The 27,703-nt window shown below is 35.5% G+C and overlaps 1 protein-coding gene across 1 annotated transcript in view; it reads right to left on the bottom strand.

Moving 5' to 3' along the window:
- The window catches only part of ADGRL3 (adhesion G protein-coupled receptor L3), a 471,329-nt gene extending 456,988 nt beyond the window's left edge, over positions 1–14,341 (bottom strand). The window contains exon 1 of the mRNA XM_036253182.1: positions 14,125–14,341. Coding sequence (XP_036109075.1) covers positions 14,125–14,341 — 217 coding nt within the window. The remainder of the gene's footprint in view (positions 1–14,124) is intronic.
- Between the last annotated feature and the right edge of the window lie 13,362 nt (positions 14,342–27,703).

Here is a 27,703-nt window from a genome sequence, read left to right as displayed (position 1 = left end):
TTGAGGTAATTTTTTTCTCTGTAGGTGATATCCAAATCTGTTGCTAAAGATCTGATTTACTTTAATTCCCATTATTCTCAAAATCCCTACAGAACTGGCTCAGGAACACCTGAAAATACATCATAATGAAAACTAAAATCATTACCTCCTCAGAAACCAGTATTCCTTGCCAACTAATTAATTCAATGGACAGATAAGGAATACAAGCATAGGTTGAACACATAGCTGTAAAATATTTTTAAAACCACATATAACGATTTCAAAGCCCTTTATTTAATATACTCCATTTTTAAAGAAATTAATAAAAGTGCTTTTAGTTTTTCAGATTTAAAGTCTACGGTCACAATGTCTCAGATATGTCGCCCCAAGTATAAATTAAAACTGCAATTTCACACATTTCAAAGTAGTTAATGCATACATTTATATTCAACTTCTATTTAGATCTATTTTTAATGGAAAAATGCACTTGTCTTCAGGGTAATAGTCATGTGAATAGATTTAAGAAAGTAAAAAGCTTTATTTATTTTTTTTCTCTAAATGTCAAAGAATTTTAGATTTGGCAAGGGCTATACAAATAGCAGCCAGTCCACTGATGTTATAGATGGGATATTATATATGATTTACCTCAATTTACATAACTCTACAAGTAACAGATGTGAATTAATACTAAGGTAACTATATACATTATCACCCAAATCAGGACACTTTTGAGAATGAAAGAGGATATTGTTAAGGATGACTGCAGGACAACAGGTGTAAACTAGGTCTCTCTGGGGAAACCAGGACATATGGCTAGCCTAGCTATAACACATGCAATGTGTATTTTCTGTTTTAATAGAGAACTTCAATCTGCTACAGAGACCAGAAACAAATAGGAGAGATAAAACTTATGTGTTAAATATACATAATGTATTGGCAAGTAACCCAGGAGACAAAGGCAGAATTCATAAGACGTATTAAGAATAGAGAGTTAAGTTAGTAACCCACAGAGATATGATAGAAATAATGGAATGTAGGTCTGTTGAATATCAGTAACAAAAATGGAATAGATTAGAAGGCTGCTTAGAAAGGATGTAATGACCATACACCTTAAATATTCACAAAGCTTCTAGATTGACAGTTAGTCATCTCTAAATCTGCCTCCTTAAGTCACATCCATTATGGCTTCTTTCTGACTCCGTATGCTCTCTGCTTGAGAAACACAGGTAGAATCCAGAGCAGCACAACATGCTAAACAATGAGCTATACCTGTGGTCAGGTGTACGCGTCTCTGAATCTCTCCAACAAAGACAGACTGCTTTACTATTGAGCTTCCTTGCTTATCTGGTCTCTGTAACCACACCATCCGCAGAAATAACTGATGAAGCAGAACGAATCAGGAGACTGCAACTTTGCATGAAACAGAGTTAAGGAAGTGTGATCCCTCCATCCATCCTGTGACTAATCTAACCGTGTACACCTATCCAATAGCTTTGTTCTGGGCTTCAAGCGCACTACAGAACAAATAAACCACGTGATTCCAGAATCTTAGCATCTTGGTTGGTGAGCTTTTTTGTTCCATGACCTCTGTTATAACTCACTTGGTCACTTATGCAGAGGCTGTTATTTGCATTAATAAAAATTACCACACAACAGCACATCTCTCCAAAATCCCATTAATTAATGTTCTCATTCAACAAATATGAGTACCTTCCACACAGGTAGGAAAGCTTAATTATAGGTGCTTAGGATTTAAAGATAAAGGACACAGCCTTTGCATTTAAACAGAGTCCCAGGAGGAAACAGACACTGTTTGTATAATAGTGTTGTCTGACCCAGCCTGCAGGGATCAAGGAAAGCTTCCTAGAGGAAGTGACACCAGAGAACATAGAGTAGGATAAAATGGAACAGAACAACAACAACAACAACAACAACAACAAAAGACTCCCTAACATTTATCGCCAACTGCATGCACCAATATTTTCGGAGTAATTTATGTGAAGTATCTCATTTCATACACAAACCCTGTCAGTTAATATTGTTATTAATCCTACTTGAAAAATAAGAGAAGGGAGGCATAGAGAGGTCACACCTCTTTCAAGTGGAGGAGTCAGGACACAACACCAGGCATTTGGGCCCAAGGAACCATCCTCCTAATTACTAAATTACACTGCCTTGCACCCCAAGTGCCACTACCTAACTCATGGCTGGGAGTCAGAAAGGTGAAAAGGCGCCCAGTGCGTGGTGAGGAGAACCCCAACCCCCAACTCAGACAACTGCCGTAGTGGAACAGGGCATGGGAGTGAGGACCTGGAAGCGATGAAGCTGCTCAACTGGCAGGGCCAGAAAAACGACTACCAGAACATGCTCGCCACAGGGCCCCATAGCTCAGTCTGCAGCACAATCTTACCAGGAAAAATAAAAGAATAATCCGTTATGTCGCATGAGAATCAATAACCAAAAAACAAGCCTTGAAAGGTTTAACTAATAATAGTTTTCTTTTAATTGATGGCAACATCTTATATATATTCCACATTCTCTGAATTACAACACAAAACAAATAAAAATTTTAACAGAATTGACATCTTATCTAAAGTAGAGCTCTATGCATGGGCTACCTCTAATCATTTCTACTGTTTAAATCACACACATATAATTACATGTAAGCCTATGAATGTGCACCATGTATATGTAGGTCAACTAAAAATAAGATGAATGCAAAACAGATCTCACACAAGTAGCTCTTCATCAATACTATTGTCATAGATGTTTATGTTAAGGTGGTAAACAAATTTGTATAAAAGAAAAAATAAAATATTTTTTATTTTATTAGGCAAGAAATAAACCAACAGAACAGATATCATCATAGGCTATTCAAATTTATCTTCACATTCTTTTTCTATTGCTATAAATAATCATATTATTTAACAAAGATAAAACCAAATTTATAAATATTAGATAAGCAAAGAAGACAATTTTTCTTTTAGAAGTAAAACTGTGGAAATAAATGACTTTTACAAGACAAAGAGTTTCTAATGAAATTAAGAGTTCATTCTGTTTTTGAATTCCTTTGATTTTTAAAGAATAAAAGTTTTAATGTGTTTACTTTTTAACACAGAAATTAAGGTGGATATAAATATTTTTTGTGGCTAAGAAAATCTGGTGCAAATGTCTATTTATTTTTTTATATTTCAAGGCTAGTTTCATAAACATATCATTAATGACAAATATTTTTCCCAGAATATAATTCTTAAATCTTAAAATGATTTAAGTATTTAAACAAGTCTTCACTCTTCTTTACTATAACCCAAATAAAGATATATAGATCCATCTACTTAAAACTTATTACAATATATCATATTTAGTTTAATTTTTAATTCCCAAGTCTGGTACAAAAATATCTCAATGTTTTTTTCTTTAAAAAAAAATTTTTTTTCCTTTATTGATTTTTAGAGAGAGAGGAAGGGAGAGGGAGAGAGAGACAGAAACATCAATGAGAGAGAACATTGATTGGCCGCCTCCTGCATGCCCCCCAATGGGGATCAGGCCCACAACCTGGGCATGTGCCCTGACTGGGAATCAAACCAGCAACCTCTTGGTGCATGGGTCAAAGCTCAACCACTGAGCCACACTGGCCGGGCATCCCAGTGTTTTTCTATTAATCTCAAAAAGTATTAGGACATTCCAGAAACGAACACTACTATATACTTCTAAGGAGTGTTCACTCCAGCACTACTATAGCCTGATGATTTACAATTAACCAATCAAAGAAACAAAGAACTGAAATTTATAAAATAGAAGAAATTCACTAAACTTAGTCATATTTTCTCAATACCATCACATATACTCATAAACTGAACCCACTATTATTTGCTGTACTTAAATATTGAGCAATTGAGAAAGATCGCTGCATCACTACCACCACTGAAACTCAAAACCACTTTCCTTTTCTCATATTGAGTCCTCATCTCATTAGGTATGTATAAATTTTCTATGGATTAGCATTAGCAGGGGCTGTTTGAGGGGCTAAGCATAAGAAAAGTGTGAAACTTCCTTTCAGTTTACCAGTTGTACTGACCCATTATTTGATCACCTTCCAGGGTTCATAGTTTTTGCCTTCTCTCAAGGTAAGCGCATCCCCGGGATCTCCCCTTGCCCATTCTTCTCTCTACTTTAATAATCTCATGAACCCTGATGGCTTTAAATAGCACATTGTGTTGCAAATTCCTAACTGCTATCACTAGCCATTACTTTTCTCTTGATATTTAGATTAATACCTCAGAGTTTGCTTCACATTTACACCTCTCACTCAATACTTCCCGGGTCCAACTCTGCAGTCCCTCCCCCCTATAAACCAAAGCCTCCTCTTAAATTCTAATTCTCTGAATGGTACCAGGAGCCACCTAGGCATCTTTGATTGCCCCTCCTCCTCCCCTCTTGAATCCAATTAGTAGCCAAGCACTGCAGATTCCGTCTCTGTGCAATTCTCACACCACCCCCTTTTCCCCGTCCCCATTGCTATTTTGCCAGTTCATGAATTCATTACCTTCTGCCCAGGGCAACAACCCAATTGATCTCTCCACTTTCAAGTCCCTCTCTACCCTCACACTTCCCACAGAATCCCCACAGGTTCTAAACTGCAACTCTGATCAGGAGCTTCTAAAGATCCAAGCCACAGAAACAATTATGTACAAAGTCTCACCCTGACATTTAAGACCGCCTACAAAGAGCTACAACCTACCTTTCAAACGTCCTGCTTCAATACTTCTTTCCTTGTGTTCTTATTGTTGGTTAGGGTTGTTCACTGTCTGATGAAATTGTCATATTTTTCTCCAACTGTAATTTTGTTCACATTTAATTCAATTATGGAACATCCTCCTTCCTCGAGCACCTCCCATCTATGTTTGCAAATGATCCTAAGGACTTTTCAGGAGTTAGTTAAGATATCACATTATCCTCCCCTCTTTCCTGTCCCCATCCCACACCAAGAATGCCATTTCCTTCTTTAAAGTACTACAGCACTTGCATGACCAGATCTGAGCCAAAAGCATACTGGTCTGGCTATTCTCCCTGTCACCAGCAGCAGACTATAATTCCTTGGGGGAAAGACAGCCTTATAGAGAATTCTGTGCACATTAAAGGTACAACAAATGTGCCAATTATATTGAGTTATTTTCTCTTCTAAACATTTATTATACTCCATGTTCAGTCACTCAAGCTATGAACCCATGAATGTGCATAAAATATAAAGCCAGCATTTTAGAACATTACTTTATCTCTTCCCCAAACTAATCAGAAGTATCAAAGAGTAACTAAATAAATGCATTGAAAAAATGTACTTCATTGTCCACTATATATCTCTGGTATGATTATTACAAAACAGAATGCCCTCCCCACCAAAAAAACAAAAACAAAAACGGTAAATGGTTGTAGGTAACACTTAGTAGGCCTTAAGAACTAAATGATTAATTATATTTAATATAGTTATATATGATGCTTAATAATCACAACAATATATGTACTTTTATTATGCCCCTATACAAAAGAGATAAAAAAGATTTTTAAAATGTAAGTCCTTGACCTTAGTTAAAACAGTTAATAAACAGCCCTGGCCATTTGGCTCAGCGGTTGAATGTTGGCCTGTGGACCAGAGAGTCCCGGGTTCGGTTCCCACTAGGGGCACGTACCACCAAAAAAAAACAAAAAACAGTTAATAAACAGTAAAGCTGTGAATGAACTCAAACCCCTCTGACCCCAAAGTTCATATAGTAACTGCAATTCCATGCCATAGCCCTCTCTGTAGCAGTAAAAGTAAAAAGGTAAAGAATTAAAGATATATCCAGTATCTAGTAACCCAAAAATACAAAAAGCTTCTTAAGAAGTAATAATTGGGGGGGGGTGGAAATCATCAATTTAATTAACTATATATACAAACAAAGATAGAGTGTCTGCCAAAATTTCTGTATTTCTGTACTGTAGACCTATAGGAACAATGTAAAATCTGAAAACACAATAAGCATATCTATGAAAGTGTGATGGTCTATGCATAACAATACCTGCCCTACCCTTTCTTCTAAATTTGGGGTTAAAGCCACTATAAATATAATGGATGTTTTCTCTCTGTATGGGATATACTTCAGATCTCTTTTACTACCACACATTGTTTGAGTTGAAGAAAAACAGAAGAAAAAGGAAGGGATTTCCTAATAATTAATTCACTTATTCTGAAAAGTATCTGTTACTGGGGATGTAAAATTTGCTCCTTTGGAACTTATATAAAATTATCAGCATGTGACAGACATTAATGAAACAACCTGCAATGCATTCCTAATTAAGTCAAGAAAATAAAACATTTTTTTGTATTAAATGTCAAAGTTTAGCATTTATTTTTCATTATTCATATCCTTTATAACAAGAAAAATATAATGATGAGAAATATAATTTCCATAAGCATATTGAAAACCTACCCAGGTATTTCTCAGATAGAAAGGGAAAATAATTTGTAATTTATACCAATAGAAATAAAAGAGCTTATCATATGTTCATGTAAATACTTGAAGGCCAAACTCAATAACACATTATTTTCAATTGGATACATCATTCTGGTATATATACCATATGGGAAAGAAACAAGATCCCGAAGAAATGTTTTAAAATCATATTTAGGGCCCCAAAGCTTATTGCCTTTTTTAACCTCAATACTTTACTTCCCTAGATGTCTACTACCCTTCTTCTCACATGAAATATAAGGCCCTAGATGTACATAACAGTTTTAAGAGCGATGTGCAAATAATGTTATTTGCATATCAAATAGACCTGACATTTTTTTCTGAACTGGCAAACCTCACTGCAGGATACAAATAAATGTGAACAGGGGCTATTATCTGAAATAATATGATATTGTCATATAAACCAAGAAGCTAACAAGCACTCTGAAGGCCACATTATATTATTCTCTTGCAGTAACAGTTACATTGAAATAGCTGAGCTTGTAAAACAGAAGGTTTTCCATTGCTGTAGCAACATTAATCTCTGTTCTTCGGTTACAAGTTCTTTCATCTCCTTACCTCCCCATGAATTCCTAGACCTCACCTACACACTTCAGACTGTAAAATAATAACAAAATTAAAACCAGCTTTTCCAAAAATTTGGGAGTAAGAACATGAGCACATGCCAGAAGTTTAACTCATCAAAATCAATATAAATAACACTAGTAAATACATATTAAGAGTAACAAGTCTCAAATTTTCCAATAATCATTAGTTATCTCAAATGAAAATATGAAAGCCAGAGGAAATAAAGATAAATTGTTTACCTCATGCACACACACGTTTCAGGCCACTCTAATTCAGAATCAGAGACAGATTAGAAATTGCTCTGTCAAGACTAGGTCTAGAGATGGGTAAAAGTGGAGGAAAATCAATCCAATTCAACCTATGTCGAATTTTTAGCTGAGCTGAAGAGGACCCAGGTGGTACAGAACATTTCAACCAGCAAAGATAATATCATTTGCCAATGATCTAGAAAGAAGGGGCCATGGCTTGTCTAGTAAATTAACAGAACTTCCTTGGGGTGAAGGATAAGACATGTGAGGAGCTGTGGTTTGAAGGAAGGGGAAATGTATTGCCTACTAATCTTATTTACTGTGTGTGTATGCGGGCTCAGTGGTCTCTAAGCATCCTGCATTTACCTCTCCTTGTTCTTCATTTATTCCAGTGTCCAAAACTTATCTAATTACATTGGTGAGTTCATAGGATAAAAAGGAATTGGCTCCATTCCCAAATCATTGTTATTCGTAACCCAACAAAGAGTTTTTGCCACCCCTTCCCTGCCTCTATCAGTCTATTATAACACCTTTGTGTGTACAGTGAGGTGAGCTGTACAACTGCGGTCTTGGATCTACTTTAACAGTGCTTTTTTTTTTTTTTTTTTTCCAGTGCAGCTTTCATTTTCTAGACTCTTACCCAATGAGAACATTAACCATTTCCTTGAGATAAAGCTTTGCTTTGCAAAGTCTCCAAGGGATGTCGTGATGTTAATCATTAGTTTTAATTAGGCAAGAGTTATATAAGTCAAGATTCATTTTTTGAGGCACTCTCAAAAGACACATGAAGATTACTTTTTTGTTATTATTTTATTAAAATGTGTGCTATGACATTGTTGAGTGCAAATAAGAGCAGATTACTCTCCAGCTTCTTTCCAAATTGTGACATGGAACATTCTACTAAGAATGAAATGAATGCCAAATATACCTAAGCCAGCAGATCAACTGTCCTAACTTTGTCCAGTTTCTCTCCATGATATAGTACTGAAAAGCATATATTACACGCACATACTATATAGCAAGAATCCTTTCAGCTGTTTCATGGGAACAGACGAGAGCTCATAATCAGATCTAATCTTGGCTCCACTATAGCCTTGCTAGGTATTACTGGGAAGTAGAAAGGACTGACTGAAAATCCTAGCAGATGCTCTTTTGTTGCAGAATAGCTTACCACACCTAAACCAAAATAGAATGTGTAACAAAGAATAATAATACCATTTTTCTCTTTGATGAGACTAACTTATGCCCAATAAATCACATTTTTAATTTTCTTTTTTTTTTCAGATTTGTATATTATATTTAAGTTATGGGTTCTTAAACTGGGTTTCAGAAAGTTGAGTTTCTGTTCAAAGGAGTATGTTGAAGAATTCATTTGTAAATGTTTGGATATCAACACTAACATTTTGGGGCTCCTCTTGTCTTTCTTATCTGAATAAGTGACACTGTCATTCACCATAAAATCTCTCCAGCCAGAAACTTGGTTGTCCTCTTTGGATGTTTCCTCTGTCTTACTCATACATCTAATGAATCTGTAACTCTTGTCATGTGGTCCTCATATCACTAATGTCATTCACTCCTTGAATCAAGACAATCATCATTTCTTAGCTAAGTCAATAGAATAACCTCCCCATCTCATCTTGAAGCCTCTAGTTCATTCTTCAAATGAAGGCAGTAAGTAGGTCACTTTGTGTAATTCCTCTAAGATTAACTTAATTATTCACTTGCTAGCATCAGAAAAATTCCAAACTCCTCAAAATGCTATATCATGCCATCCTGATCAAATTCTTCATTGCTTCCCAGATCATTCTGGACTAATGCCTAGACATTATCCTTCAGACTTCTATGCTCCAACCATACTGAGCTAGACATTTGTACTACCATTTCCTCTGTCTAAATGATATCTTTCTTCTAACTCTGTGTTTGGCTAACTACTACTTAGGTCACAGTTTAGATACCACTTTACATTCAGGGGCATTTTCTTTGACTCTCCAAGACTGGTAGATACTTCTTCTATAGTATCTGCACTCACCTCTGAAATAGGTATTCCTGGTATTGACTTTTGCTACACATCGCTAGTGTGTGGAGGATAGGTCATGAAATGGCCACTGTCATGAATAATTAGATCAGGGATACTGATGTAATCTAATAGGGATTAAATTCCCTTTCTTGGAAATGTAAACTAAAAGACATGAAGACAGTGACAGTTGGTGGTTGGTAGTAAGAGGGGTGGTATACAATTTGGTGTGACAGTCACTTGTAATGTTAATGAGCAAAGAAAGCTGATGAAAGTTAGAGAACCAAAGGAGAATTAAGGCCATTTGGTGAGTGTGAGCTGATTCCCTGATATTATTTACTGAGATTCTGGATCCTGAACTCCAGTTCTTAGATTCCCATAAGATATGTATTCTTAAAACACAGTTCCTACATTTAGCACTCCCCCTCAAATACACACACACACACACACACACACACACACACACACGTGCGCGCGCGCTTTTGGTTTCTGTTAATTACCATTTTACAAACAAGGCTCTTGCCTTTTTGGGAGCAGGGGAGAGGTATCCTTCAGCAAGCCTTCACCACTGTACTCTCTTCTTGTCTCCCTATACTCACTGAGAGATCAACATTTGTGAATTCCCCATCTTTGTTCTCCTGGTACTGAGTGCAATACCCAGCATGCATTTGCACTAACTCCAACATTGTTAAAAAATATATAAAAATAAATGAGGGCAAAAATAAATGAAGGAACCTCCAGTCTTTAATAATTCAGAGGCTGAATTTTGTGTAAAGTAATAAAAATATCAAAAGGAGCTTTCTCCTTGCTTATAATTATCACACACACACAAAAAAGCATTCCCATCTATAAACATAAAAACCCCAAAATGAGGGGAAAATTGATTGTAGAGGTTGATGGGATTCTCCAAAGGACTGACAGAACACCTGAGCCCCTTGGAAAAGCATCTTGGCTCTCACAAAAGGTAGAGTTTATGACCTGTCAGGAGTGCAAAGCTTTAGCTATATTCTGGAGAACACTCATATGAACCATGCATACTCCGTGTGGCTTGCAGGAGGGTTATTTCTAGATCCTCTCAATGAACTTTTTATGCATCTGCATGAAAATCACAATTAAAGCAAGGAAAGTGCTGATAAAAAACACATTAACATTCCTTTAGCTTCAAGGAAAAGCCTTGATATCTAGTCATTAACTGGGCAATCTGCCCTCAGACTTCCTCCTGCCTTAATATGCTAAAGAAAAAACGTCTTTGGAGAACAATGCTTTTTAAATATCTTATGCTTTGCTGCTCTACTGTGAAGTCCTAATTCCTCTGAATCTAAACACTCATTAACTCTCAAGAACCACTATTAGCTATGTGGAGTCAAATGAATGCAAAGAAAAAAAAACAGGCAAAGTTTAATTTAAAACCAATAAAAGGGTTTTTGTTATGTCCTTGTTATGCTTTTGCGGCTGTTTTTGTTAGGTTTCTGACATGCTTGTTTGGCTATCTGTAGAACAAAGAGAGGTTAACACATTGAAAAATAAAATTGATATTACTTTGAAATCAGATTGCATTCATATCAATCTTTATTACTTATATTATTTGAATTGTCTTTATCTTAAAGTATCTTGTTTTTAGAACAGACTTGTTTTGTTTGGAGAAAGGAGTGGAGGAGAGGAAGGGAGGGAAGTAGTTTGTCGACATTTTCTTGTTTGCAGTCTTCCATGTCTTTTCATTTTGAAGAGCTCAAAGTAATGTGGTATCTCTTATTTCAATTTCACTTTTAATGACTGTCCAAATGCTCTAGCGGTATGTACTATTGTTACTATAGTAATTAGCTAGTTTATTAGGATTAATTATGGGAGAAAAGCAAAGGGAAGGCCAAGCATTGTAAGCGTGGTTATCTGGGCAGCTTCACCAGGCAGCTACAGCTCACACACTCCAAGGAATCACCAGTCCACTCCCTAAAAATCACTGGGGGAAGAAACCAAAGAGGGAGATGGGCACATGCCCAGTGAAGTCAGGGTGATGTAGGGAAGGTACCTGCCTGCCAATCTAGCTTGGGGAACCATGGATTGGCTAGAAAGGAGCCACTGCAAGCATGTAAAATCCTGAAGGATTCATTGGCTAAGCTCCTAGTTTCAATTCAGAAAGAAAGTTTCTATTCCTCTTGTTTCTTTTGTGTTGGTCCTGCTTCCTTGCACGCTTGCTCCGTGACCCATGCTAGCCTGCCATGTGGCCCTGGCAGCCGCACAGCCAACCCACATGCAATGGACTGCAGCTGGGAACACAAGCAAAGCAAGCCAGATGCTGGACTGGACCCACTGTGCTTTAATATGTAGTGGCTTTAATTCTAGTTCTGCTGAAGACAAAATAGGACCTTTTCCATGGCAAGGCAGAGTGGCATGGAACCTTGAAGGGGAACCCCCTTAATGTTACCTCATTGATAAAGCTTTCCACCATAAGGCATCTTCCCATGGGGGTCCCAGGAAATTCTTGTTCCTGTGCGACCCCAAGAAACCCACTTCTACCAGCAACAACTGGGGACATGGAGGACACCCCATAGATAACAGTATCTTCCATATTATGCCCCTGTATTACCTGCTTATTCTCCCTTATTTTTTCTAGAGAGCACTCAAAGATGTCCTTCATTTGCCCTGTGTCTCGCTGATAAAATTAGTTTTGCAGAAAAGCAACTTCCAAAAGTATTGTCTCATCATAAAAGATTAACACAATTCTCTTGGCTCCGTTCAAATCCCATTTACCTCAGTCTCCATTTATGAGATCACATGAAGGTTGCCTTGGACCCTCATTTCCATTTCTGTCCAAAACAGAAAATAATTTTTCCATTTGTAAATTGATAGAAAAACAGAATTCATAACTATCACTACACTGCAACCTCCCATATACATGGCATAAAAGTACAAGCTCATAATATAGAAAAATCCTATCAAGCTTTAAAACTGGGGAATGCATATTCAAAGAACACTTTCGTAAAAATTTTACAGGGAGCAACTATTTTAAGTGACTAATATTCTTAATTTTTGTCACAAAACAGAACTGTAAGTGTGTGTGTGTGTGTGTGTGTGTGTGTGTGTGTGTGTGTTTGTTAGTTGCTAATTTAAATATTTATAACATCTACTCAAAAATTAAACTTCATTTCTGGATTGCAATACTTCATTAGTACTAGAAGTTGTAAGAATGTATATGCATTGGGGTAAATCAATGAATATTAAGTTTATAGTATTATTTCATAATATAAATCAAAAGCCAATATTGTGATGAAAACTGTGACTGTTGAGCCCCACTCTGGGAAGAACACAACAGTACCCGATTTAGAGAATTTTGGGTTTGAAAAGGTAATGCAAAACAGAAAGCAGAAACAACAAAAAAACAGTCTTAAAGAATGCTTCCTACACATTTTCCTGGAATTTCAGAACACGCTGGAGTCAACTCTACATGCTTCTGTGGAAGTTCATGTTCTCAGCCACCACTGCCCCGGCCCAGTCATCACCACAAGGATGACATGCTACTTGGAACAGAAAGCTTCTGGGCCAGCAAATGCATGATGTGACCGAGTGGACAGAGCACAGGGAGCATCTCGTCTCCCACACGCTTCCTCTTTCTCCGTGGCTGTAGGAACTGCAGAGAGAGGATAACTCTCACAGTCTCTGAAGCCTCACATGGCTGTATGGTGCATCTCCCTCAGGCCTGAATGGAAATCAACTATTCCAACTTGTTTTCTCAGAGAATTCTGCAATGAGGTTTAGAAGACAAGCTCAACTTTGGCACTATTTCTTGTATTCCTTGAGGAAATTAGGAGAGGTGGCTGTGTTTTCGGAGAAGACTTGATATTTATGGTTCACAAGCCAAATGCTTCCTAGCCTCTTTCATGTTTTCTTTGGAACACAAAGAAAATTATAAGCATAGTATGATATACAACATATATATCATACTATAGATACTTATATACAGGAGTGGGTGAAAATAGGTTTACAGTCGTATGCAAACCAGAGATTATTCTTGTATTATTGTTTATTAATTATTGTATTATTTTCCATAGGAACAACTTTAAACGTACTTTTGCCCACCATGTATGTATATAATGGTCTATTATATTCCCTGGTGGAAGTTAGAGGGATAAGAATTCCTGTATGGAATTCAATGAGAGAAAATAAAAGTTACATTGCCTAAATATTATGTAAAGATAAAACAAAACATGAAGTATTGGGGAAAAGACCAGTACTGAGTGTTGCGCAGTTTTATGTGACAGTCCTCACAGGAGCCTGGCGGACTGTGTGGTACCTGTTCCACCTGTTGCTGCAGAGAGGACGTTTGTCAACAAGGGACTTCCCAACATTTTCATAGGAAAACCAGCTTGCTCCTGCAACCATCCCTGTTCTACCAGGTTTCCTGCTTTGAAATGCCAATACACAACTGCTAACCAAGACGTTTTCATTGTCATCTCAACATTTTGATCATTTCCATTGATTAACATTTTTTTTTCCAAACAAGCAAATGGTCAGAATTGTTAACACTTGTATTTTACAACCATTCAAATCGTCACTAAATTGAGTTGACATTGTCACTAAAAGTAATTTTAAATTTCCTGTGATAACGAAAAGATATTGCAAACTGTAAGGCCAGCGTTTGGAAATACTGACGAGGCTCTCACGTGGAACAAGCATGCATTGCTCAGCAGCTGGCCAGGACACAACCCAGTGCAAATATCAGCCACAAATACAAGACAAGACACATCTGGGGCTGAGCTTCCCAGGAGCCCCTGCCACCCACCCCCAGCCCTTTCCCCACCTCTGGCCGCACCTTGGGCTGGGATCTGGGCTCCTTGGGCACCCGGACCACGGACTCCTCTGGTAGCTCCACGGGGCCCTTGTCCACGATGAGAGGTGGCGCGCTCGGCGGCGGGCTGCTGAAGGAGATGTCTGGGTGGTAGAGCGCCTCCCGGGCTGCGCTCAGCGTGTCGCAGCGGAGCAGCGAGGGCTGGATGTCGCTCGCTGTGCTTGCCACCTGCGGGCACCATCAGACTCCACTCAGCTCAGGACCGCTCAGAGGGGCCCTGCTAGAGCCTATTCCCAAGGCTGCTGTCAGCTGCGGGCCACAGGCCCCATCCACCAGCCACCCCAGGCCCCATTAAGACCACACGGAGCTGAGACCGTATCTCCTGGTCTCTAGTGTGATAATAATGACTGTATAGCTCTGGACTAGTAAAGCACGACCTTAAGTAAGCTCAAAACCTCACCCTAATCCCTCACCATGATTAGAAAATGAGGCGTAATTATTGAAAGCTGAGAAAGCTACCTGAAAAATATAAATAGTATCTATATTTTTACAGATTCACAGCATTCTGATGTCAATTATGGGCACTAATACCTATAAGTGTAAATAAAAATATGGGTTACTGAACTAAATATTTTCACACAGAAAACTTCTTAAGATTTAATGGATGAAAAAAGTTTCAGAGAGGTGTTTTTATTAGTTTTGTTTTGTATGTTGTATTGTTACACTTACAATAATTGATTTATATTAATTTATGTTTCAGGTCATTTAACATTTTTTTGAAAGATACTGTATTAAGATCTGTGATGGACATTAAGGTGAAAGGGTATACACATATTTTGGCCATTTATATACACAGTGATTTTACTGACAAATGTACATATTACATAAATGAGTAAATATGAAAGACCAAGACAATAATGAAAAAAATAAAAGTTCACACATATGGTTTTTTTTAATAATTCACAAAACAATCATACATTGTATGCTATGAAAAACAACTATTTAAGTACAGGATTTTTTTTTCTGGTGAATTGGTATATAAAATACACATTTCGCTAAACTAATTGCAACTAGTATAATAAATAGAAATGATCATAAAAATTTTCCTGTCAAAATAAGAAAAAGACTTTACAAGGAAAAAGATTTTGCTTTACACAACTATTTTTAACATACTAGAGCATGCATATTTAAAAACACGTGAATAATGCTATATGGCTACCATTCAATAGTCAGTAGAGAAACTAAAAAATTCAATAATGCGAGAGAATTTTATAATCATCTTTCTAACACTGGAAGTTTATACAGTGGGACTACAACTTCTTGATATATAAAATATTTGCAAGTTAAAAATGAAAACATGTTTTCTTTCAAATCACAAGAAATAGTACAACCTATTGAAAACAAAAAACATATAATATAAAGAAACCTGTCAAACAATCTATCAAAAATGAAAAAGTTTAGATTATAACTAAAGTAACATTTTTACTTAAACTCATTATAGTATATAAGTTCCAGGAAAAATATACTCTACATGCTATTTTGATAGTTTGTGTGAATGAAAAAGGTGTCAAAGAAGGAAACAAGTTTTAAGGCCAAAAAAGTTGTGAAAATCAAAATCTCTAAGTGCCTCCTTTGATGTTTAAATCCAGTTACATCTCTTCTGATCTTTTAACTTCTGAAATATCCCCAAATGACAATGCAACTAATTTTTAATGATTTTTTCACATAAACACATACAGGCATGTTTTAACATCTTTACAACTACTCTATGAAAAAAAATTAACAAAAGATTATAATGCTGTATTAACCTACAAACTTCAGTTATAATAAAGTGGAAATTTAATCTACAGCCAAGTTAACATGTAAGAACATGTGGAGTGAGGAAGCATTGTGCTTCATTCATTCATTCAACAAATATTTACTGAGTTCCCATGAGGTGTCAACTCCTTTTGTAGGTGCTAGAGATTCTGGTAAACATAACAGACTGTGACCACGTATCTACTCTAATGAATAGATACTTTTGTGGGAGACTGAGAATATATAAATAGATAAATAATTTCTTTAAGTACCATGTAGAGATGAGTAATTTACAGAAAGTTTAGGGTAATATGTAAAAACTACTCTGTTTAGGTTTTTATGGAAAACTTATCTATGGGAGTAAAAGTTAAACTGAGATCTCAAGTTGCTAGTCATATAAAAAACGAGTAAGGAGCACTCCAGGCTGCTGCAAAGCCCTCAGTCTGTTCAACCACTTTAGTCTGTTCAAGAAATAGCACAATGGCCAATGAAGCTGTTGTGTGTAGTGGGCTGGGAGAAAGATAGTAAGAAATGAGATCGGAGAGGTCAGCAACAAGCAGATCATGATCTTTGTAAAAGAGGGTAAAAAGTTTAGTTTTGGAGCAATCAAATCTGTTTAGGATACTGAATAAAGCTCCTAGGAAGAAAAAATAGTGCAGAATGGGAACGAGGGGGTAGTGATCTCTACTGAACTCGAGATCAATCATTTCAGGAAAGGTCAATTTCTAGAGTAGGCAGAGAATGACAATTGATTTAAAATGCATATAGATTAGAATCACCGTCACATGAAAAATATACGTAATAGTGTTTGTATGAAGTAAAAGATCTTCACTTAAATATGCTTAAACTAGAACAAGAATGCAAGATCTACAGACCTACAGAGAATAGGTATGGACCAGAGAATAAAACGATGTTATGAAATAAAATTGAGGAATACAAAATATCAGGAAGTTAAGTAGAATTTGACTCTTGAGTTAAAGGAAATCAGACTTTGATGTGTTCTATGAAGCTGAAATATCTTGTGTCCAGAGATCAGACACGTCTTTAAGTTCACCATCTCTGTGAAAGGAATCCAGAGTCACTGGTGAGTGAGAGCGGAAGCAGAGGGGCTGTTCCACTGTCCGCACGGAAAAGGGCTATTGGAACAGAGCCAAATCTTAACTTCTGGTATAAAAATACCACGTCTGTTAAACTTAAGGTACCGTATGTATAATCTTGGGGGAGATATTTGAGTTACAATATACATCTAATTTTTCTTCCTGCAGCTATTAGACAACTATGTCTTCACGATAAACACAGTTATAAGACTGGTATTCCATTAGAACCATGGAATTTCAAGTCTGGAAGGAATCATTCAACTAAGACAGAATCATTCAACTAATCATTCAACTACATACACAAAAACCCTTAGATCATCCCGGCTAAAAATCTCCCACATTGCAATAAAAAGGCAGTGACCACTCTGTTGTTGAAACACTCAATTCCATTTGAAGCAGCAAGTTCTTCCTCTGTGTCGAGAAAGGTGACACCTAAGCTCTGGTATTCTCCAACCACTTGTCTAAATTCTATACATATGGCCTATGCAAAACAGATCAACTTACTCCTAGAAGGTACATGTCTTCAGATAGTTGAAGCTAATCTTCACATCATAAATGTCCCTTTTCTCCTCTAGATGCAAAAAGGAAAAGGTTTTCTTTTAGATTAACTATAACCATACCTCAGAATGTTGTAGCATTAAGTATAGTTTGGAGGCACCTCACCAACACCCTGCCCTTGTACTCCTCTCTCATCTGCATTTGAGATCACATTTTCAAACTCTAAGGTGTCACAGATATTTGGTGCTGGGACGGAAAGTAATGATAAGGTCAACACATCTTGTTCTTCTTTCTACTCTTTTTCAGAGACAGAAAAACTTCATTCTCATCTCCTTTAAAAATTGTAACACTAACAAATTTTTTTTCCAAAAAAGCAATAAAGAAATCGACCTATTTCCAGTAGCATAATAACAATAAAATACTTAGGAATAAATTTAAGGAGGTGCAGATGTCTACTTTAAAACTATAAGACACTGGTAAGAGAAATCAAAGTAGATACAAGTGTATTATATTTGTGGATTGGAAGATTTGATATTGTTAAAATGTCAATACTTGAGCCATCTATAGATTCAATGCAATCCCTAGCAAGATTCCAATGGCATTTTTATAGAAATAGAATGAAACACTCCTAAAATATTATTATTTACTGAATAACTAAGGACATCCTGAGAAAGAACAAAGCAGGAGCCACCACACTTTCTGATTTCAACTATACAGTAAGGCTGTAGTCATCAAGATAGTATGGTACTGGGGGAATAAAAAACTGACAAATAGAACAAGAAACAGAATCAAGGGCCATAAACATATGCTCAACTAATATCTGACAGATGATCCAAGAATACTCAATGGAGAGAAGACAGTCCCTTTAATAAATTATGCTGCGATAATTGGATATTCACATCTAAAAGAATGAAACTTATACATATCTTACACCAATCACATAAATTAATTCAAACTAGATTAAAGACTTAGAAGTAAGACCTGAATTCATGAAACTCCTAGAATAAAGCATAGGAATAAAGCTCTTTGACATGTATTGGTAATACATTTTTAGGTATGATACCTAAAATATGAGCTACAAAAATCAACAACAAACATGTGGGACTACATCAAATTAAAAAGCTTCTGCTCAGCATAAGATATGATGAACAAAGTGAAAATACACCCTGCAGAATGAGAATAAGTATTTGCAAACCATAAATCTGATAAGGGGTTAGTATCCAGAATATATAAAGAATTCATACAATTCAATAGCAAAAATAAGAAACAAAAAAACCTCACAGTGAGAAATCACCTCCTGCTTATAACAATGTCGATCATCAAAAAGGCAAGAGATAAATGCTAGCATAGATGTGGAGAAAAGGGAACCCTTGTACACTGCTCGGGGGAGATGCAAATTGGTATAACCAGGATGGAAACAGTATGGATGATTCTCAAAAATTTAAAGATAGAACTACAATATGTTCCAGCAATTCCACTTGTGAAAATATATCCAAAGGAAATTAAGCACTAACTTTTAAAGATATCTCACCTAATGTTCATAGCAGCATTATTTACAATAGTCAACACATACACACACACACACACACACACAAAAACTTAAGTACAGTAAAGTCTCCATACAGTGGAGAAAACAGAACAACGTGGGTTAGTGCACATGGTAACACAGGCTGGCCCTTGTTACAACTGCTGCAGAAAATCATGCCACGCAACAACTACCGCAGATGATGCACTGTGAACACATGTTAGCCATTCCCCCAACACTGTGTCTATGAGCACTGTCTCTTGGATTTAAATATGTAAACTATGGTTTTAGATATGTAATATTCACTTATGTCAGTGGAATTACTACCGTTCCTTTTTCCAACATATGACCTATTCACTAAAATTTGTTAAAAATAACAGTAAATTAATAATACAAATGCCTATTAATTTTATTAGAAGCAAATCTTGGTCAAAATCATTTAAAAATTAACATGGTAGTAATTTTCACATATGACATACAGGCTGGAAATTCTATCTATTTAATCTGAAGTCCATTAAATTGATGTCCTTAAAATAGAAGGTTTACTGTATCCATTAATGGATAAATGGATAAAGATGTTGGGTTGTATATATACAATATTTTTCAAACATAAAAAAATGAGAAAATGCACCCTAGCCAGTTTGGCTCAGTGGTTAGAGTATCGGCCTGCGGTCCAGAGAGACCCGGGTTCAGTTCCTGCTAAGGGCGTGTACCTTGGTTGCAGTTTGTCCCTGGCACTGGTTGGTTGTGCGGATGGCAGCCACTCGATGTGTCCCTTTCACATCGATGTTTCTCTCTCTCTCTTCCTCTCTCTCCCTCCCACTCTATCTGAACAAAAAAATGGAAAAATGTCCTCGTCAGGATAAAAAAAAAAAGAGAAAATCCTACCATTTGCAATTAAATGGATTGACCTTGAAGGCACTACACTAAGTGAAATAAGTCACACTGAGAAAGACAAATATTGTGATCTCACTTACATGTGTGTGTGTGGGGGGGTAACCCCACACAGATAAAGAGAACACACTTGTGATTACCAAAGGTGTAAGGGAAGGAGGAACAGAAGAAAGATGGTCAAAAAGTACACGTTTCCAATGATCAAATAAGTTACCACCAGAGGTGTGATGTATATAACATGGTGCCTAGAGGTGATAGGTTGTATGATGTACAGAAATTCATTAAAAGAGTAAATTCTAAAGTTGTCAGCATAAAGAGAAGGGTGTTTTTCCTTCATTCTTTTCATTTTATTTTATCTATGAGAAGATTGGTGTTAGCAGATCCTATTGTGGTCATCCTTTCACAATATATGTAAATTGAACTATGATGCTGTATGCCTTATACAAATACAGTGCTATGTTAATTACTTCTCAATAAAACTGTAAAATATTGCATATCTAATTAAGACTTCATTTGTGAAAGAGACTAACTAGTTCTTTAAAAATGTGAATTGCTTTAATCATAGATAATATTTAATATCATAAGTCATATGAATTATTGTCATAATCAAACTGTCTACATAGTTGTTTCTGATATTTTTACTATTTAAACACTTTCATTCTGCTTTACTAGAAGGCATGCAACATGAAAATTATTATTTTCATAATCTACAGAAATGATCAAAATATCCCCTATATTTATGTATAGTCTCCAAATATCAAAAGGCATCATCATAGCCCCAAAATTTCTGAATATTGGCTGTGGTTAAATATGAGGCATAAATGACAAATAAAAAACATGTAAGGGGCAAATTATTTATAATGGTAGTATCAGAGTTTTCATCTTACTAGTAGAACTAATACTTGAAATAAACATCAAAACTATCAGATTTCAATGTATATAGTCTAAATGATGGATATTGTTTAATAATTCTAATTTAAAAACTAGTAAATTAACATTGTTTCTAACCAATTTCAAATGTTTGTTTCCTTGTTTCTTAGATGAGTCATTATGTAATTGTGTCAACTATTTAGCTTCTTCCTCCAAATATCTACTGATCACAATATTGAGCTTGGAATCTAAACAGAACAATGATCTGCTATACTAAGATATTTCTAAGGTGAGAGAAATGCTAAAAACAAAATACCACCTGAGTTAATTTATCAGAGTTACAAGTACTCTAACTCTCATATATTACAAATGTTTCTCACAAGTCATTTGTTCCTGTGTTTTAGGGTAATATTTTATCATATCTTTTAAGTAATTAGTTAATTATGAGCCTTGTAGAGTTTTAAATGTACTGTAACTACAACTATGGCTAACTACTTAATTTTACCTTTCACTATTATTTTCTTGGATACCTCTCCTCCTATAAATCCTCTGTTCAAATTATCCTTCTTGGTAGAAAACCCTTTCTCCCACTGCTCAGGCAAATACTATTCAAAATTTCACACTATTTTACTTCCCTTTTGTACTAAAATCTAAACTTTTAAATCAACTTTTTAATTAAAATTTAAATCTAATAAATTAAAATCATGTTTTTTGTTACATTTCTAAGGTTAAGCAAATACAAATTGCTTTCTTTCTTAAATAAAAATTTATAAATTTTACTTGTTGTATTTTGTAATATTCCAGCTCCTTCTTCTATACATTGTTTTGGTTGGTTTAGTTCAAATGTAAATTAAAGATCTATAAAATAAGGCAAATGCTCAGTAGGTTATTAAAACACCTGTGGAAAAAGGTTTTATTAGATGGTAAAGATATTTTGATTAGAGTTTCTTTTTGAAAAACAATTTTAAATGTCATTGCATTATTAGATTGATGACTCTGAGTCTATTTTTTCATCCTAAAATTACTGATACTATCTATGACTCACTGGATTGTTACAAGTAGTCACTGAGCTATTGTGTGAAAAAGTGTTCAGCTAACTGCACCATGCTATATAAATGCTAGACATTATATCAAAATAACAAATGACTGATTGATAAGGAAAGTCTAATCCAACTCCCAAGCCACCACATACATATACATATATATATATACATATATATACATATGTATGTATGTATATGGTGGGGGGGGGGGGAGAGAAATCATTGTTTCAAGTCTTTTCTTGTAAGTAAGGAACTTTTTCCAATCGAGCATCCTTATGCATACCTGAAAGACTCTACTTTTCCCCCAGTATCTTCATTTTGGCCATATAGAAAGATCATATCATTCCTGATTTCTCCCTACAGTGTTTGTGACACCTGCATAATTTCTTTATAGGCTGCATAGTAATCTCTAACAAAAGTCATAAAACTTTCAATTTAAGCACATGACTAAGGCAGAAATTACAACATGGAAGTTCTAACATGGAAAAAAATCGGTTTCAATTCTGGGCCTTATAAGAAAGTGGCTCACTAGTGATTAATTGTCCACCTCATATGATGAAGCAACTTTTATAGTATACCTGGATGCTATTCAATCTATGTAACTCAACAGACTCATTCCCTAGATTAAATTGTTTTATGAAGAGTTGGTATACCCTATGTGGGTAAGTAATTCTTCCTTCAAACTAGGTTTCTCACTCTTCTCCTGTACAACATAGCTTGTTACAGTGAAATAAAACATATTTTGGCTAAACTTTTAGTTGCCAGAAGACTGAACAATCAAGTAATAAAAGATGCATAAGACATTTTGAGAACAGTAGAAGAGTCAAACAAAGCTAGAAGGAGCCTTAATTCCTAGTGTTAAAAATAAAAGAAATGACATTGAAAGATTACTTTTAACTGGCTTTCAAATATGTATCTCCCATGTCCCAAAAACAGAAGGAAAATTGTGGTTTATTCATTACAACAGTTGCCTAGATTGTAATACTGTAATATAAATATCTCAAACATGTGTTAAAATAAGTAATCAGAGAGTAAAGTTTCTGTTACATGATACAAATTTATATAATTATAATCAGTTTCTGATAAAGACATTTTTATTCAAATTAAACAAATGCATAGTACCTATCTTATTCATCAAAGAGTGACAACTAATAGTTTTTCTTTTCTCACTAAAAACACCCATCTAGTTGTATATATATTGCAAAAAGATTTAAATTCATAGTAACAAAAATAAAATTCTGAAAGTTATTATTTGGAGAATACCAACTTTCTTTTCATTTCTTTTCCTCTACTCCCCTCTCTAAGAATATATTTTTGTGTTAATCCTCACCCTAGGATATTTTTTCCATTGATTTTTAGAGAGAGTGGAAGGGAGGAAGGGAAACATTGATGTGAGAGAGACACGTCGATTGGTTGGCCTCCCACCCTTGGCCAGGGAAACTGAACCTGTGACCCTTAGGTCATTGGGCTGATGCTATTACAGTCAAACAGGCCAGGGCAAATATATAAATTTTTAATGGTTTGGAAAGCTGTTATTTCAGAATGTTGTAAAGTAAACCATTTCTTTAAAAAATTTTATAACTATAGTAACAGGGCACTTTCCCTTAATCACTCTGCCAATTATACTTGATGTGTGGGAAGAACCATGGAAAAAATACACATTTCGACAGAGATCTGTCTTGTTAGTGAGCTTTCTTTCCCTGTCCTAAGTTAATCATAACTGGCATGTCTGAAGATAGTTGAGAAGACTGATAACTTTTTATCTATTTTTTTTTTTCTGGTAGTAGAGATTTTTAACTCCGCCATTCCCTCCTCAGCCCACAGAGAATGAAAGTAACATGCTAGTTATCAAGAACATGTCAAAATGATCGATTACATTATGTTGTTGGTACATACACAGAGTGTGATTATTATTGGACCCCTACTTTGAAAAATAGGCACAGCAGCTTTTTATCTGTGTGCAGAGGCGGGGCGTCAGGCCTGCCTCCTAAGGACAGCCTGTGACCTATTAAACACCTGGACTATCACAGCTATTCCAACTGTCCTGAGCTATTGTGACGACTTTGAAAGACTTCCTTTAGACAAATGTGTAGTGTTCCCTGGAGGGAGAGTATTATACCAGCCTGTTGCTTTGAATTTTATGTATTATCTCTCTTCATTATTAAATTATGTGCCTGTACAGCTAACATGGTTTCACCAACTTCACTATCAAAAGGAAACACACACACACACACACACACACACACACAACAAAGGATCATTACTAAATAGTCACCACCATTGTTGATTTGTAACAAGAGCTACAGAAAAGAATAGTCCTGATCTAATTCAGATAGTGTGGAGAATTACTACTTTTCTGGTGACTAAAGCTTGGACAGAAGCAGTAATGTGTGAAAGCCGACTATTCATTCTTTTTATAAATTGAGAGGGTTATTTTTTTATTTAAATGATCTAATTATATCTGAATCTTTCCCCCTCATGTCATTTATTATTCACTAATGCAACAATAAAATTAATCTGTTTTAAAATCATGAGTTCACCAAAAAAATGAGTCATTGTGAAATGCAGTTATGATTTTGCATATTATTTTTGTCTTTTCATTTTATCAAAACAGTGATTTCTCTAATTGTGCTCAATGTATATATCCCCTTTAACTTCACATTAAACTAATAATACCAAAGTGAGGTGTACGTTTCGCTCACTATTCACGTTCTTCAAACCTGGGGTGAATAATGAAGACAGGGATTTTATTGGGTTTATAGTCTAATTAAAAGCAACAGGCTTGTACTCTGAATAGCTTTTCAACACTCTTTAACATTTTTTAAATGCTGATCTAAGCTTAAGATGTTAATTAGTAACTCATTAAAGACTTAGTTACAGTCCAGTGGGTGAGGCCTGAATATAATGATGGAATGTGTATACAAATGTGTAGGCTCATAATTAGAGAAACTGTCACAATTGGGGATTAAGAATATACAATGCAGTCTTTGAAAAACTCTATGGAGGGTAAGTGACCCCAAGATGGTGTTATATTTTAAGTTTTGCTTACTCTCCAGGTCATTTGTTTTTTTAGTTCTAATTCCAAAAGGTATGTTTTAATGACCACATTCTCCCAGGATTAAATGTGTGAGGCTTTGTGTTAGGGTCTCTCTACACATTTTTACTTAATCCTTATACTATAACAAAGTAGGCCTAATTACCCCTTTAACAAACAAGGAAACTGGGAATCAAACTGGTTAAGGTCATGTATCTTGGAAGCAATAGAACTGGAATTAGACTCTAAGGCTTGAGATTTTTCTTTTCATTCAACAGGACCATGCAAATTAGAATTCTAAGGCCTCTTAGATTAGACAATATTGAAAACTTCAGGCCTTTATTTAAATATTAGTTTCTAGATCTACTGACATACTCCTCCATTCATAGTTCCTTAAAAGAGTTATTCAATATCAACCTTTGTAAGTCATTATCTTTATTTAGGTTTCTCCTAAACTTTTCTTTTCCCAAATGGTAATATTTCAAATAAACCCACTTGTCTAAAATAGTGCAATTTTGCTAGGATTCTTGCCATATAAAACCTCATATTTTCTTCTGATTCTCATTTGTGTTTGTTTTTAGATACAATGTGAGTGGTCACTCATCTACAATATGTAGGTTGTATAGAGACATAATGATGCATAACTTTCTTGAGATAAAGTAAAAGGCATCTAGTAGTTTGTAGAACATATTAGAGAAAAAATAGTTTATGGAAATGAAATTAATGACTCAATATTTTTAACATAATTAGAGCAAAAACACAAAAAATGTAAATAAGAAGACTTCTAAAATCTGGAAGAATAAGGAATCAGACAAGAACAAAAAAATAGCAGCTTTTCTGGCTACTATAATTAAAGCTTAATGTTCTTTATCATTTTCCTAGGAAGGAATAATTGTAAGCTGCTAGAAGAACCCAGTAAATTACCTTGTTTTGTATGGGTTTTGTATATAAGGCACTGCTATTACAGTTCACATATCAGAGTGAAGTTTCAATCATTGCTAATTTCTAGTTTTTATCATCATAATAAAAACCTGAATTAATGAACTACTTCTAAGAATCAAATATACAAGTAAAAGGGGGGATTGAATAAGGCTAGAAAAACAGTGTGTAATTTCAAAGTGAATGTAAAATAAATAAGATTTAAATGGGCAAATCCAGGCTAAAAGCCTCTGTTGGAAGATGCGGTCTAAATAACTTACATCTAGCCCTACCTGATGTGCTCCGTGGTTGGGGGTCACCCTCGCGCCGAAAGGTTGCCAGTTCACTTCCTAGTCAGGGCACGTGCCCAGGTTTCGGACTCGACCTCCGTATGGGGAATGCAGGAGGCAGCCAATCAATGTTTCATTCTCACATATGTGTTTTTCTGTCTTAGATGTTTCTCTCTCTCTTTCCCTTCCCCTCCTTTCTCAAAAAATCAATAAAAAATATTTTTTTAAAAAAGAACTCTTACATCTAAATGTATTCTAACAATAACATCCTCTCTTCTATTCTAACAAGACCATGTAAAACTCGATAATTAAAAATTGAGAAATTATTGAATAATATTTATTGAAGTAAGATATACATACAGCCCTGGCCAGTTTGGCTTAGTAGTTAAAGCATCAGAATGAAGGGTCTTGGGTTTGATTGTCAGGCAAGGGCACATACTTGGGTTGTGGGTTTAATCCCTGGCTACGATTGGGGTCCTGGAGATGCAACCAATCTATGTGTTTCTCTCACATCAATGTATCTCTCTCCCTCTCTCTCTCTCTCTCTCTCTCTCTCTCTCTTTCCCCCTCCCTCCCTCCCTTCCACTCTATTAAAAACCAATTAAAAAATATCCTCAGGTGAGGATTAATAACAACAACATAAGATATCCATACAAATGGCCAATAAGCACATGACAAGAAGCTCTACTTCATTATGCACTAGAGAAATGTAAATCAAAACCATGAAATACCACTTCATCCACGCCAGGATGGTTAAAACAAAAAAGGCAGTAAGCGTAGGTGAGGACATGAGAAAATGAGAAGCCTCTTCCTATTGTTGAGAATGCATTATTATACAACCCCTCTGGAGAACAGTTCTGCATTTCCTCAAAATGCTAAACATAGAGTGTTCATGCGATGCAGCAATTCCGCTCCTAGGCATATACCAAAGAAAAGGAAAAACATGTTCACACAAACTCTTGTACATGAATTTTCATAACAGCATTATGCAGAATAGGGAAAAAGTAGAAATAATCCAAATTTCCTTCAACCAATAGATTCAATATGGTATGCTCATAAAACAGAATATAATTTGGCAATAAAAATAATTGTGTTGATACATGCTATGGTATTCTTAAATTTTGTTAAATGAAAGAAGCAAGCCACAAAAATTCAGAAATTGTATGATTCCATTTAGGAAAAATGTTCAGAATAGGCAAATCCATAGAGACATAAACTACATTAGTGGTTGCCAGGGATTGTGGGGGAGGGGGAGGTACAGGGTATGACTACTAATACGTGTGGTTTCCTTTTGGAGGACTAATAATGTTTTATAATTTATTGTGGTAATGGTTGTACAACTATGCATACACTGAAATCCACTGAACTGTACACTTTAAAAGGGTGTTTTATGGTATGTTAAGTATATCTCAATAAAGCTGTAAAAAATTCCATTTATGCATTTAAAAACTAGTGCATTAGATTCCCCCCCTCTTTTTTTAGAGCTAGTGCATTAGATTCCCCCCCTCTTTTTTTAGAGCTATGCGGTATATTAAATAATTACCCTCTTCCTTTATCACAAGAGGACTACACTTTTCAGACTCCTTTACAGATGTGGCTATGAGGCTTCGATTCTTTTTTTCTTTTTTTTAATCCTC

Source organism: Molossus molossus, unplaced genomic scaffold (genome assembly GCF_014108415.1).
Source record: "Molossus molossus isolate mMolMol1 unplaced genomic scaffold, mMolMol1.p scaffold_m16_p_1, whole genome shotgun sequence".
Classification (NCBI taxonomy): Eukaryota; Metazoa; Chordata; class Mammalia; order Chiroptera; family Molossidae; genus Molossus; species Molossus molossus.
Note: the sequence above shows the minus strand (reverse complement) of the source record. Positions and strands in the feature narration are given on the sequence as shown.